The sequence below is a fragment of the Pristis pectinata genome, chromosome 9 (assembly GCF_009764475.1).
Source record: "Pristis pectinata isolate sPriPec2 chromosome 9, sPriPec2.1.pri, whole genome shotgun sequence".
Lineage (NCBI taxonomy): Eukaryota > Metazoa > Chordata > Chondrichthyes > Rhinopristiformes > Pristidae > Pristis > Pristis pectinata.
The window spans coordinates 38,997,393-39,012,691 of NC_067413.1; the positions used below are offsets into that span (position 1 = coordinate 38,997,393).

Below are 15,299 nucleotides of genomic sequence, written 5' to 3' on the forward strand. Positions count from 1 at the left end.
GGCCTTCAAGGTCCCACATGGTAGGCTGGTCTGGAAGGTTAGGTCCCATGGAATCCAGGAAGAGCTAGTTAGGTGGATTCAAAATTGGCCCAGAGGCAGGAAGCAGAGGGTGGTGGTTGAAGGTTGTTTTTTGGAATGCAGGCCAGTGACAAGTGGTGTACCGCATGAGTCTGTATTGGGACCCTTGTTATTCATTATTTATATTAATGATTTGGATGCGAATGCACAAAGCTTGATCAGTACATTTGCAGATGACACGAAATTAGGTGGTGTTGCTGATAGTGAAGGTTATTACAGATTACGGGGGACCTTGATCAGTTAGGGAAGTGGGCTGAGGAGTGGCAAATGGATTTCAATACAGACAAGTGTGAAGTGATGCATTTTGGAAAGTCATACCAGCGTAGGACTTATACTATGAATGGTAGGGCAAGGTAGTGTAATGGAACAGAGGGACCTAGAAGTACAAGTGCATGGTTCATTGAAAGCGGTGTCACAGGTAGACAGGGTGGTGAAAGCACACTGACCTTCATCAGTCAGTGCATTGAGTACAGGAGCTGAGACATTACGTTGCATTTGTAGCAGTTGTTGCGAGGCCGCACTTGGGAGTACTGTAAACAGTTTTGGTCACCCTGTTATAGGAAAGATGTTGTTAAACTGGAAAAAGTGTAGAAAAGATTTACGAGGATGTTGCCAGGATTAGAGGGACTAAGTTATAGGGAGGGGTTGGCTAGGCTAGGTCTTTATTCCTTGGAGAATGAGGGGCAATCTTGTTTAAAACTGAGGCATAGATAAGGTGTATGGTAACAATATTTCCCCCAGGGTAGGGGAGTCCAAAACTAGGGAGCATATATTTAGTGTGAGAGGGGAAGGATTTTAAAAGGGACCTGAGGGGCAACTTTTTCATGCAGAAGGTGGTGAGTATATGGAATGAGCTGCCAGAGGAAGTGATGAAGGCAGGTACAATAGTATCATTTAAGCAGCACTTAGATAGGTACATGGAGGGATGGGGCTTAGAGGGATATGGGCCTAACGCAGGAAAATGGGACTAGCTTGGTGGGCACTGTTGTCGGCATGGGCTCATTAGGCTGAAGGGCCTGTATCCGTGCTGTATTGCTCTACGACTCTAGATACCTCGGTCAGTGGAAACATCCTCCTTGCATTCAGCATGTCAAGCGCTTTAAGAATTTTGAACGTTTCCAATGACATCCCCTCTCATTCTCATCTAAACACTACAGTCCTGGGCAATTCAATCTCTCTTCAAAGGGCAACCCTGCCACTCTATATTGTGCAGAAATCACTCATTGTATCTGTTAGGAGCACATGGTCTGTACTCCAAAAATAAGCACAGTGGGAGACACAGACTTATAAAATGGAGCTCTGGGAGCAAGAGGTTGGAGGCAGAAGTCTAGTGTGTAAAATTCAACACCAAATGAGCGGTGCTGATGCTGAAATTAAAACAGAAGATGCACGAAGTACTCAGCAGACCAAGCAGCATCTGTGGAGTGGCAAACAATGGATCTGAAATACGATGTGTGGAATTTCAGTTGGCATCCACATCGAATTAGTTGCAGCCGGAGACATTTGCTGAGGAGAGAGATGTAAGATGGAAGTGGGTTTGGGTAAGCATTTTATCAAAACCAAGGGAAACAGAATGGTTGAAAGCTGAACAAGAATAAAGAGATAAACAGAAATTTAATCGGTGAAGGAGCAGACCTTCTTCAAGGTGGGCATTCCTGGAAGTGAAGTGGCAGTGGGTTAAACAGTAATTAAAAAGCAAAAAAAAACTTCAGATGCTCTAAACCTGAAATAACAGAAAATGTTAGAGATACTAAAGTATGGAGAGAGATCCTCAAATGCTGTCTGATCTGTTGAGTATTTTTGTTATTAACATCACATGACCAGCATCTGTATTTTTTGTTTGTTTTTTGATTTGCCTTTTTTTCCAAAAAAATCGAATAGCAATTAATGCTGATTCCATACATGAAGTATGGGAAAGATGGCTGTGCCCACAGTGAATTGAGAGATTTGATTATCCTGTGGAGGCCTTTGGAAAAAGTAATGAAAATGTAAACTGATGTTCAATGGTTTTCTGAAAGGCACAAGTGATGAAGAGGAGAGTTCCATCCCTCTGTGGATAGATAGGATTGGAGCTTTTCGACAGGTGAGTCAGAGTGCAAGAGTCCTCATGAGATCTTCAAAAAATTTAATGCTCATGTCAAGATGAATTCAAATCGCCAGGTCCACTGAATCGAGCTCCGAAGCCTGGAGGCACAAACTAAGTGGGTTACTTGATGATTTTCTGAAGGGCTAAGAAATAGAATCAGCAAATGGAAATTCAAGGAAATGGACGCAGGGTTAGTGGACCAATTCAGTCAGGGCTCAGCATACCCAGAAGTACAGTAAGCCTAGATCAGGAAGGGACTGCTCACACAGCACAAGCCATAGATAAAGGAAGCCATCACAAGACAGATGAAGATGTTGACTCCTCAACCTCCAATTCAGTGCTGGGAAAGTAAGCACGGTTGGCACAGATGGGCAAGATAAATAAATACAATAACCAGACTGACAGACAGCCCAGCATGTCTGACAGAGCTGTGCACAACCACCTGAGTTCACCAACATCAGATCCAACTGCAGAGTATGTGTCTGGCTCAACCATTGGGGGAAGGTGTGCAAATAGAAACTGAAAAGGAAACAAAGGAAGATTAAAGGACCAAATGGCAAAAGAATGAAGCCAATCTGTTTACACCTTAGAAGGTGACAGAGATTTGAGGACACAATAGATAATGGAACTGCACATCTATATAAAGTGACCGGTTGTGTCATTTCCCACAGTAATGAAATCTACTGACTTGACCAAGGAAATGGTAGGAAGTAACCAATAACTATCAATCTCAAGCTCACTTAGATTCAGGAGCACAAAGATACTCAGGTTATACCAAAAAATTTTCCCTGAAAAGTATGAAAGATGGCTATAAAAACGAAAGTGTCTTGAAACAAAGCAACATCACATGTCTGGAGGAGACAGCATTGCACAACTTAGAATGGTCAGATTCAGTGGATACACAATGGGAAAGAAGTTAACCCCATGCTCTGTACCCAGAATGTTTCACTGAAATAGTTGGATACTTTGAAAGTTTTAATCCATTTACCCCTCCCCCAATTTATACTTGCAATCCAACTCCATGGAAAATAGCAATTGAGTTGAATAGAAAGCTTGAAAAGGGACTACAAGAGATGGTGTCGCAGGGGGTAGTACCAAAAATCATTAGACTTATTAACTGGGTAACAATACTGTGATGAAACAGAAACCTAGCAAGTGGCTTAGGATAAGCTCAGACCCAAAAGAGTCGAATCAGATTTGACCAAGTGAGACCATACTCCACTCCAAATCTGGAAGAACGCATGCCATTCTCAGCACTGGCCAAGGGTTTCAGAAAGAGTTTTTGCCTTCGTGAGTCAGGGCGGAGTATAAAAGTTGAGAAGTCACGTTGCTGCTGTATTAAACTTTAGTTAGGCCACATTTGGAGCATTGTGTGCAATTCTGGTTCAACACTATAGGAAGGATGTGGAGGCTTTGGAGAGGATGCAGAAGAGCTTCACCAGGATTTTGCCTGGATTAGAGAATAATAACCATAAGGAGATGGTGAACAAATTTGGATTGTTTTCTCTGGAGCATCCAAGGCTGAGGGGTTAGAAGTGTATAAAATTATGACAGGATAGAGAGTCAGTCATTTTCCTAGGGTGGAAGTATCAAATGCAGAGGGCATAGCTTAAGGTGAGAAGGGGAATGTTTAAAGGAGATGTGCGAAGCAAGGTTTTTTTTTGTTTGTTACACAGAGAGTGGTAGATGCCTGAAATGTGCTGACAGGGGAGATGGTGGAAAAAGATACAATATTTGTATTTAAGAAGCATTTTGACACACAAAGATGAATTAGTCCAGTTCCATCATGGGAACAACCCCCCCCCCCCCCCACCCATCATCAAGGACATCTTCAAGAGGCGATGCCACAAGAAGGTGGCATCTTAAGGACCCTCCCCATCTGCTCATTACTACCATTGGGAAGCAGATACAGGAGCCTGAAGACCCACATTCAACTATTTAGAAACAACTTCTTCCCCTCCACCATCAGATTTCTGAATGATCCATGAACATTATCTTGTGATTCCTTTTTTTTTGCTCTATTTATTTACATTTTGTATTTATAGTAATTTTTATGTCTTTGCACTGTAATGCTGTTGCAAAACAACAAATTTCACGTCATACAAGTCAGTGATAATAAGCCTGATTCTGATGGGAATGGAGGTATATAGACCATGTACAGACGAATGGTATTAGTTTAATTTAGCATCATGGTTGGTGCAGACATGGTGGACGTAAGGGTCTGTTCCTGTGCTGAAGGGTTCTATGTTCAAATGTGAAGCTTGATGAGGAATCTTCTCCAATGACAACATTCAATGGATGATACAGGCTCCACCATCTATGTCTTGTCATTAAAGTAAGTAAGGATGCACTTCTACGTAAAGTTGACAAGACTTAGAGGAGCCAGTTGGCATAACTGATGACATCCATATCTATGGAGTGGATGAGCAAGCCCATGGTTGTCATCTCCAAGAGGTGATGGAAAGAACCAGAACAGTTGGCTAAAAGCTAAATGTTGAGAAATGCAGGGCTGCCAGTTCCTCAGAAATGATGCAGACCAGCCAGAGTTAAGCAAGCCCAGAAAATATCATAGCGATCATGGCGATGAAAGTATGAGAGGACAAGAAAGAACTGAGAAACTTTCTGGGGCTAATCCAACACATGAATTACTTCATTCTGCACATGTCAAAACATACGCCAAACCAGAGAGCTATTGAAAGGTACAATCCCAAGAAAGAAATTTTAACAAACTTAGGGAAGTGGTGTTCACTGAAACAAACCAGTTATACTACAGAAAAAAAACAAACTGTCAGTTTGCAGGTAGATGCCTCCACCCAAATCCCAAGAGCAAGTACCTGCAAATAAATGCTTATATCGACAGAAACAGGACATACCAAAATAGAAAGAGCTATTAGCAGTCTCACAAGGATATAGGAAGTCCCACACCCATCTCTGTAGAAGGGAATTTGCTCTAGAAGGTGACTCTATAGCAAATCTATTAAAAGAATTTGCATAGACTGCCAACAAGGCTGAACAGATTATTATTAAGGTTTCAGAGTTTTGATTTTGTTTTGAAATACAAACCAGGAAAATGACTGGTTCTGGCAGATGCACTCTCTTGCCTGTCACTGCAAGTGAAGCTTGAAATGGCAGACCTAGATGTGAAGAAACATTACCAAGTAAATGTGAGACCAATAAAGCTGAGTGAGACCATCGGTGAATGACTTAGGGTTGGTCTAAAGTGGTGAAATAAACACAGCTAGCTCAAGAGTTTACTAGTCAATCAGAGATGGTGCCTCAATGGAAGGTGGCTTTCTACTGATTCAATCCAGAACCTTCATAACTAGACAGATCCAAAAAGAATTACTCCAAAAACTAAATACATGAAGGTCACAAGCACTGAGCACTGGATCAGCTGTATACTATCTATAAAATGTAGAGAGAATGGAGTCAACATGCTGTGGATATCAGAATTAGAGAAATACACACTAGGCTATGGCATATTGTTTGACCTGATCTGTTTATACACAAGAGGTCATAATGGTGAACATGTACCTCTGTAAGTCTTGTTTATACTTAAAAGTATCATTCACATTTCCTTTAAAGAGAGGAAGAGGCCATTTCAGCCCATCAAGTCTATGCTGGCTCACAGAGGAATTCCATTCCCCCACTAATTTTCTCTGTAGCAACAAACAAACTGCTGGAGGAACTCAGCAGTTTGAGCAGCATTTGTGTGGGGGGGGGGGGGGGTGATTGGAATTGTCAACATTTAGGGCCAAGATCCTGCATCAAGACAGAGAGGGAAGACAGCCGGTATGAAGAGGAGAGGGGAAGTGGTGGGACAGGGGACGATAGATGATAGGTGGTCCGAGGAGAGGTGAAGAATGACAGACAGATGGACCCAGTAGGAGGAGGGGGAGACAGAGGTAGGTGGGTGATTAGTGGAAGTAGACAAGGAAAGTTTTCCCTGTAACCTGTTGTCCCCACATTTCCGTCATCTCCCTCCAGATTCGACCACTCACCTACGTCCTAGGGGCAATTTACAGTAAACTATGGACCAAACCACTCATATTTGGGAGGAAACCAGAGCACCCAGGGGAACCCCATGCTATCACAGGAATAACACTGAAGCAGCACATGGGCTGTACTGGAGGTTAGGATTAAATCCAGTTCACTGGATTTGTGAGGCAGCAGCTCTACTAGGTACACCACTGTGCTGCCCTGTGTGTCACAGCTGTGTCTTTAAGTTTACATCTGTGCAGCCTCAACAATTACCACAGCAGCCCAATTCCTGGTCACAGAAGAAGGGATCCCTAAGAAAATGGTGAACGACAATGGAATCCAATTCACTGCCAGAGAATGTCAAGGGCTTGCTGAGTGGTACATGTTCACCACTGTAACCCCATCTCCACATTGTCAGAGAGGGTGCGGTTTCCATTGAGAGGCAGATTCAAGCAGCTAAGAGGACCATTGTCAAATTCAGAGAGACCAAGACACAAATCTCATTTTATTGTCAATCCAGGAATAGAGGAAATCTTCAGCCCCACTACTGAATAGCAGAAAGCAAAAAAACAACTTTGCCAAAAAAGATACATTCTCCACAAGACCAAGAATAATTAAGACAATGACTGGCAGATGCACATGTGAATGGAAGCCAACATTATAACAACCATGCTAATCATTACCCAAGTTCTTGAGAGGGTATCCTGTGCAGGTACAGGATCCAGTTGTGTAAACTTGAAACCTAGCTAGTTATCAATAAGGTTGATTATCCAAAGCTTTACATTATCAGGACTGAGATAGTCAGAGGACAATAAGGAACAGAATCCATCTCCAGCCTTTACCAGAAAAACTAGCAACATCTAATGCACCTTCTAGAATAACAACAGTAAAAGGCATTTGATGAAAACCATGATAATGCTAGAGGAACTCAGCAGGCCAGGAGGCATCCGTGGAGAAAAGCAGGCGGTCAGTGTTTCGGGTCAGGACCCTTCTGCAGGACTGAAGATAGGAAAAGGGGAAGCCCAATATATAGGAGGAAAAAGCAGAGCAGTGATGGGTGGACAAAAGAGGGGAGGCGGGGTGGGCACAAGGTGGTGATAGGTAGATGCAGGTAAGAGATTGTGATAGGCAGGTGCGGGGGAGGAGGGGTGAGCAGATCCACCGGGGGATGGGTCAAAGGCAAGAAGAGAAAGGAAAAAAATGTTGAATAAAAGAGGCTATGAAGCAGAAGCAGCAGCATGGTGGGGGGGGGGGGGGTGGAGGTGTGTGGGGAATGGGTGTGGGGATTACTTAAAGTGGGAGAATTCAATGTTCATGCCATTAGGCTGCAAGGTTCCAAGATGGAAAATGAGGTGCTGTTCCTCCAGTTTGCGCTTGGAATTCTCCTGGCAGCGGAGGAAGCCGAGGACTGACATATCAGTGACAGTGTGGGAGGGGGAGTTGAAGTGACTGGCAATGGGGAGATACAGATTGTGGTTACGGACAGAGTGCAGGTGGTCTGCGAAACGGTCACCTAGTCTGCGTTTGGTCTCACCAACATAGAGGAAGGCCACACTTGGAGCACTGAATGCAGATGGTAACAGAGAATGACCCTTGGAACCTTGTCACCCAACAGCATGAACTTTGAATTCTCCCACTTTAAGTAATTCCCAACCCCCTTCCCCACACCCACCCCCACCCCAACCATGCTTCTTCTCTTCTTCCCCTTCCTAGCCTCTTTTTTTTAATCTAGATTCCAGCATCTGCAGTCCTTTGTCCCTCTCGTAAAAGGCACCTCATCACCTGCACAACAGACCAACTCAGAGAGAGGACAACATTCAAATTTGTTAAATGGTGGCACAACATCTTACCACCTGAGCCATACCATGCATGATGCTTTAACAGCTGGACACATTTTAGTTTAAATTTAAAAACCAGGTTATTCAAGCTAAAAGCTTTAAAAAAACTGGCATCAAAAAGGCAAGGTATATTACTCCAAGAATTAATAGGGAATTACCTTATTACTAGAATAAGTATACTACTTGTATATACTGTGCCAAATCACTCACTAGTACATTATGTTAGAAATAATACATTGCAAATCTCAGCAGCATGTGACATCTGGTGTAAAAACAAACATGTGAGATACAGATCTAGGTCTTAAAGTGAATTTTAGAAATATAACTCTGAGAACAACAGAGTTTCAGACAATTGTTCACCTATTTACATAACTGGAAAGGAAAATTATGCAGGGAATACAAAACTGGATTTAAGTTATATTTGAATACAACACTGTAATCCCAAATCTAGTTTAGACATCTTTAAATAATCAACGATATAAATTAATTTAGTGACAATCATACAAATGCATCAATTCATTTTAGCACTGTAATCACTTTGCTTCAGTATGATAAGTATTTTTCATCATGTCAGTTCAGATTTAAATTTTAAAGAGGCAACTACAGAGGTTTTCAGATTAACTATTTTTTAATCCAGGTTCAGTCGGATTTCAGATCCAAGAACAACATTTCCTGACAAGCCAGTATTGCTTTTGTAAGGATTCAACTCTGAGTATTTATAAATTCTCACTATCATACCGAAGACTTCCTGTGGAGATATTCTGATAATGTTCCATGTACCATAATTTCCAGCTTATGCTCCCAAAGAAACTTTTTTAAAAAAATTGTATTAATCTTGCACCGCTATAACTGGATATATTCTGAAATAAATGCTGCACTTTTAAAATCATCAATTTATAGTTTGCTAATCAAAAACATTTTGATCAACGTACAAACATAAGGAAGAGGAAAAGGATTAGCCATACAGTTCCTGGAGACAGCTCCACTATTCAACAAGATCAGGGATGATTCTATTCCTCAACTTTACTGCTTACCCCCCCCCCCCCCACCCTCACACCCCGTCCCCCACATCCCTTGGCCAAAAAATCTATGATCTCAATCTTAAATATACTCTAGCTGAGCATCAACTGCCCTCTGGTTACAGAATTCCACAGATTCATAACCCACTGAATGAATAAATTTCACATCTCTGTATTAAATGGCTGACCCCTTAATCTAAGACCAGGACCTTCAGTTCTAGACTCTCCAGTTTATGGAAACACTCTCAACATGTACCCAGTTAGGCCAAATAAAAATGTTAACCATTTCATCCACTCACATCCTAGTCTAATAATCTCAAAAGAATATAGGCCTGTTCTCCTCAATTTCTTTCATAGGACAATCCTTCCAGTGAACCTTCATTGCACCCCTTCAAGACAATTATAGTCTTCCTTAGGCAGGGAAACCAGATCATCATTGCAGCAAAACTTCCTTATTGTTAGTCTCCAACAGCACTGGGGTTGCTAACTAACCATTGTCCTCCTGAATGCTCGCTACACCTGCATGTTAACCTGCGATTAGCATACAAGAATTTAAAGTTGCAAGATTTGTAGAGGTTGAAGAATAAAAATAATGCACTTTTCCCAGGACTGGTTAGATCAAATGTGGTGATGGAAAGTTTAGAGATTAGGTGCAAAGTTGAAGGACAAGACCTCCAGGGTTGCAATCTCAGGATTGCTACTTGTGCCACGTGCTAGTGAGGCTACAAATAGGAAGATAAAGCAGCTAAATACGTGGCTAAGGAGACGGTGCAGGAAGGAGGGCTTCATGTTTCTGGGCAATTGGGCTTTGCTCCAGGGAAGGTGGGACCTGTTCCGACGGGATGGTTTGCACCTGAACTGGAGGGGAACTAACATACTTGCGGGTAGGTTTGCTAGTGCTGCTCCGGGGAGTTTAAACTAGATTTGCAGGGGGAGGGGAACCAGAGTGTTAGAGCAGATAGTGAAGTGGTGGAGGATAAAGGTCATGCGAGGACTGCATGTATAGACAGAAATCAAAAGTTTGTACGTGATAGAAATGTTCTCAGGTGCATCTATTTCAATGTAAGGAGTACTGTAGGAAAGGCAGATGAACTTAAGGCGTGGATTGGCACGTGGGATTACGACATTATTTCTATTAGTGAGACTTGGATGCAGGAGGGGCAGGATTGGCAGCTTAATCTTCTGGGGTTCAGTTGTTTCGGACGTGATAGAGGGGGAGGAATGAAAGGGGGAGGAGTGGCATTACTAGTCAGGGAAAATATCACAGCTGTGCGTAGACAGGACAGCCCGGAGGGCTCGTCTACAGGAACTGAGGAACGGGAAAGGTGTGACCACACTAATAGGGTTTATTATAGACCGCCCAATAGTCAGAGAGAATTGGAGGAGCCAATCTGTAGAGAGATAGCAGACCGATGTAAGAAAAAGAAAGTTGTAATAGTGGGGGGTTTTAACTTTCCACATATTGACTGGGACTCCCACACTGTGAAAGTGCTGGATGGCTTGGAGTTTGTCAAATGTGTTCAGGAAAGTTTTCTAAATCAATATATAGAGGTACCAACGAGAGAGAATGCAATACTCGATCTCCTAGTAGGGAACCAGACAGGTCAGGTGACAGAAGTATGTGTAGGTGAACATTTTAGGTCCAGTGACCATAATGTCATTAGTTTCAAGTCAATTATGGAGAAGGATAGGTCTGGTCTTCGAGTTGAGGTTCTAAATTGGAGAAAGGCCAATTTTGTGGAAATGAGAAAGGATCTAGGAAGAGTGGATTGGGATAAGTTGTTTTCTGGCAAGGATGTGTTCAGTAAGTGGAAGGCCTTCAAAGGCAAAATTTTGAGAGTGCAGAGTTTGCATGTTCCTGCCAGGATTAAAGGCAAAGTTAACAAGCATAGGGAACCTTGGTTTTCAAGGGATATTGGTGATCTGGTTAAGAAAAAGAGAGGGGTATATAGCAGGTATAGGCCACTAGGAACAAATGAGGTACTTGAAGAGTATAGAAAAAGTAAGCAAATACTAAAGAAGGAAATCAGGAAGGCAAAAAGAAGACATGAGGTTGCTTTGGCAGATAATGTAAAGGTAAACCCGATGGGTTTCTACAAGTATATTGAGAGTAAAAGGATAGTAAGGGACAAAATTGGTCCCCTAGAAGATCAGAGTGGTCGTCTATGTGTGGAGCCTCAGGAGATGGGGGAGATCTTAAACAGTTTTTTTGCATCAGTATTTACTCAGGAAACTGGCATAGTGGATATGGAAGGAAGGGAAACAAGCAGTAGTGCTCATGGAACATATAGAGACTAAAGAGGAGGGGGTGCTTGCTGCCTTACAGCGAATAAAGGTAGATAAATCCCCCGGGCCTGACATGATATTTCCTCGGACCTTGAGAGAGACTAGTGTAGAAATTGCAGGGGCCCTGGCAGATATATTTAAAATGTCCTTAGCCACTAGGTGCAGTGCCGGAGGACTGGAGGGTAGCTCATGTTGTTCCATTGTAAAAGTAAACCAGGTAATTACAGGCCGGTGAGCCTGACATCAGTAGTAGGTGTTCTGAGAGATCGGATATACAAGTATTTGGACAGCCAAGGGCTGATTAGGGATAGTCAGCATGGCTTTGTGTGTAGTAGATCGTGTTTAACGAATCTTGTAGAGTTTTTCGATGAGGTTACCAAAAAAGCAGATGAAGGAAAGGCTGTGGATGTTGTCTACATGGACTTTAGTAAGGCCTTTGACAAGGTCCCACATGGGAAGTTAGTTCAGCAGGTTCAGATACTAGGTATCCATGGAGAGGTTGTAAACTGGATTCGAAATTGGCTGTGTGGGAGAAGACAGATGGTAGTGGATGATTGTTTCTCAGACTGGAGGCCTGTGACTAGTGGTGTGCCTCAGGGATCTGTGCTGGGACTATTGTTGTTTATTGTCTATATCAATGATCTGGATGATAATGTGGTAAATTGGATCAGCAAGTTTGCTGATGACACTAAGATTGGAGGCGTTGTGGACAGTGAGGAAGGATTTCAAAGCTTGCAGAGGGATCTGGACCAACTGGAAAAATGGGCCAAAAAATGGCAGATGGAATTTAATGCAGACAAGTGTGAGGTGTTGCATTTTGGAAGGACAAATCAAGGTAGGACATACACAGTAAATGGTAGGGCACTGAGGAGTGCGGAGGAACAAAGGGATCTGGGAGTTCAGATACATAATTCCCTGAAAGTGGCGTCACAGGTAGACAGGGTTGTAAAGAAGGCTTTTGGCATCCTGGCATTCATAAATCAAAGTATTGAGTATAGGAGTTGGGATGTTATGGTGAGGTTGTATAAGACATTGGTGAGGCCAAATTTGGAGTATTGTGTGCAGTTCTGGTTACCTAACTATAGGAAGGATACCAGTAAGATTGAAAGAGTACAGAGAAGATTTACTTGTATGTTGCCAGGTCTTCAGGAATTGAGTTACAGGGAAAGATTGAACAGGTTAGGACTTTATTCCTTGGAGCGTAGAAGAATAAGGGGAGATTTGATAGAGGTTTACAAAATTATGCGGGGTATAGACAGAGTAAATGCGAGTAGGCTCTTTCCACTTAGATTAGGAGAGATAAGTACACGAGGGCATGGCTTTAGGGTGAAAGGGGAAAGGTTTAGGGGGAACTTCTTCACTCAGAGAGTGGTGGGAGTGTGGAACAAGCTGCCATCTGACATGGTAAATGCAGGCTCAATCTTAAGTTTTAAGAATACATTGGATAGATACACGGATGGGAGAGGTCTGGAGGGTTATGGACTGGGTGCAGGTCAATGGAACTAGCGGAATAAAGTTTCGGCACAGACTAGAAGGGCCAAATGGCCTGTTTTCTGTGCTGTAATGTTCTATGGTTCTATAGATCTGAACGCGCTGCCTGTATGGGTGGTGGAGATGGGTACCCTCACAATATTTAAGTAGCTAAACAAGCACTTGAATCACCAAGGTACAGAAGGCAGTGGACATGCATTTAAGATGGGAGGGGGAAGGCTTTAAAGGCGATGTGAGGGCCAAGTTTTATTTTTATGAACGCAATGAGTGATAGGTGCCTGGAGCAGGCTGCCAGGGATAGTGGTGGAAGCAGATACAATAGTGACATTTAAGAGGCTAATAGATATATACATGAATATGCAAGGGATGAAAAGATATGGATCATGTACAGGCAGAAAAGATTTCAAGTCAGCATTGTATTCTGCACAGAGATTGTGGGACAAAATGCCTATGCCTGTGCTGTACTGTTTTATGTTCTAAATGCTGGTAAATGGGAAATGGGATTAGTAGAGATTGACATCTGATGGTCAGCATGGATGTGGTGTTTCTGTAACGTACGACTCTATGACACTATTGTTAATTACAGCACAGCAAGATGCTGACCAATTTGCAGCCGTTAATACTCTTGACAGTGTCCACCTTCCTGCTATGTTACTCTTAGGGTTTGATGCTCTATTCCCCTACAATTACTTTATAAACCAGAATACTCTGAGACAGATTTCAGATTATGACATTTTTAACTGTAAACCATACCTGGTGTTTTCTGTCACATCAATTTCAGTAGTCAATAGGAAACTTGCTTGAGTTGTCAATGATCCAGATATTTCCTGAGCTTTTTGAGGTATTTTAAAGCCCAACATAAGTTCGAAGCCCTTCTCATCACGTGCAGCTACTGGGATCCTTGTGGGACACACCGATTCTGAAAAGATCATGTAAAAAGAGGAAAATACTTTTCTTTACAGAAATTTTATTCATTTTAAGCACATACTTAATCTTATATGTTCAAGTTTTATCTCTGAAATAACTAAATACATGGTCTTCTTTTGTGGGGCATCTCACTTTCCTTGCCTTGAGGTCAAACTTTCCTGAATTCTTCCAAGGTTTCACCACAACTCTCACTTAGGAAGTGCATGATGGAAATCTCAATTAACCACCCACGTGCAATATTTAGGAACATATGGGAAAATCATGCAAGTGCAAGGCTGAGCAGCCAAGCCAGTCGTCCTTAAAAAGATCGTTCAAGGGAGACCTTAGGGTAGAAGTTCATATTGAGTGGTAATGGATCAGTTACCCATTATACGTTGTGTCCAATATTTAATTCCATTGATTGCAAAGAAATTTGAAGCCACCCATTGCATCATCACCCTGGACATACATCCACCCCCTGAGAATGGGGTTGGGGGGGGCAGGTGTATTTATTTTAGGGACCATAAGGATTGGTGCACTGCTACAGGCTCCATTACATGCTGTTGACCAATGAGAGCTCATATGCAGGAAGTATTAGAGACAGTTTCCCTTCCATGAAGGATAATGTGATAAAGACAAGATAATCTGTTTTAGTGATATTGATTGAGGTATAAATAGTAGATGGTTCATCTTGGAGAATGCTCGTACCTGCCTACTCAAATCAGTGCGATGACTTTGATCCCTGGTGGTTAAGTGGTTAGAATTCTGCACTGTCACCGCCACAGTACAGGATTATTTCCTGATCAGGGAATTCACTCTTTGGGATGACACAGTTGTGCAGCAAGTGGAGCTGCTGCCTCACAGCCCTAGGAACGTGGGCTCAATCCCGACCTCCAGTGCTGTCTGCATGGCGATTGCCACATCCGAAAGATATGCAGGTTGGTAGGTTAATTAGTCACTGTATATTGGTAAATTGGTTTATTATTGTCACATGTACCAAGGTACAGGAAAAACTTTACTTTGCATGCCACCCATGCAGATCATTCCATTACAACAGTGCATTGAGGTAGTACAAGGGAAAACAATCACAGAATGAAGAATAAACTGTTACAGTTACAGAGAAAGTGCAGTGCAGGCAGACAATAAGGTGCAAGGTCATAATGAGGTAGATTATGAGCTCAAGAGTTCATCTTATTGTACAAGAGGTCCATTAAATAGTCTTTAATAGAAGACAGGAATAGAAGCTGTCTTTGAGCCTGGTGGTACGTGCTTTCAGGCTTTTGTATCTGCTGCCCGATGGGAGGGTGGGGGTGGGAAGAAGAGAGAACATCCAAGGTGGGTGGGTTCTCTGTTTATGTTTGCTGCTTTACCGAGGCAGCAAGAAGTGTAGACAAGAGTCCATGGAGGGGAGGCTGGTTTCTGTGACTTGCTGAGCTGCATCCACAACTCCCTGCAGTTTCTTGCAACCTCAGACACAGCAGTTGCCAAACCAAGCTGTGATGCATCCAGATAAGATGCTTTCTATGGTGCATCGATAAAAATTGGTGATTGTCCCTTGTGTGCAGATAAGTGGTAAAAATCTGGTAAGTATTGATGAGAATGCGAGAAGAATAT

The 15,299-nt window shown here is 42.5% G+C and overlaps 1 protein-coding gene across 1 annotated transcript in view; it reads right to left on the reverse strand.

Moving 5' to 3' along the window:
• Nucleotides 1–15,299, reverse strand: part of LOC127574502 (collagen alpha-1(XXI) chain-like) — a 164,719-nt gene that overhangs the window by 122,900 nt on the left and 26,520 nt on the right. Inside the window, exon 4 of the mRNA XM_052023531.1 lies at nt 13,533–13,698. Coding sequence (XP_051879491.1) covers nt 13,533–13,698 — 166 coding nt within the window. The remainder of the gene's footprint in view (nt 1–13,532; nt 13,699–15,299) is intronic.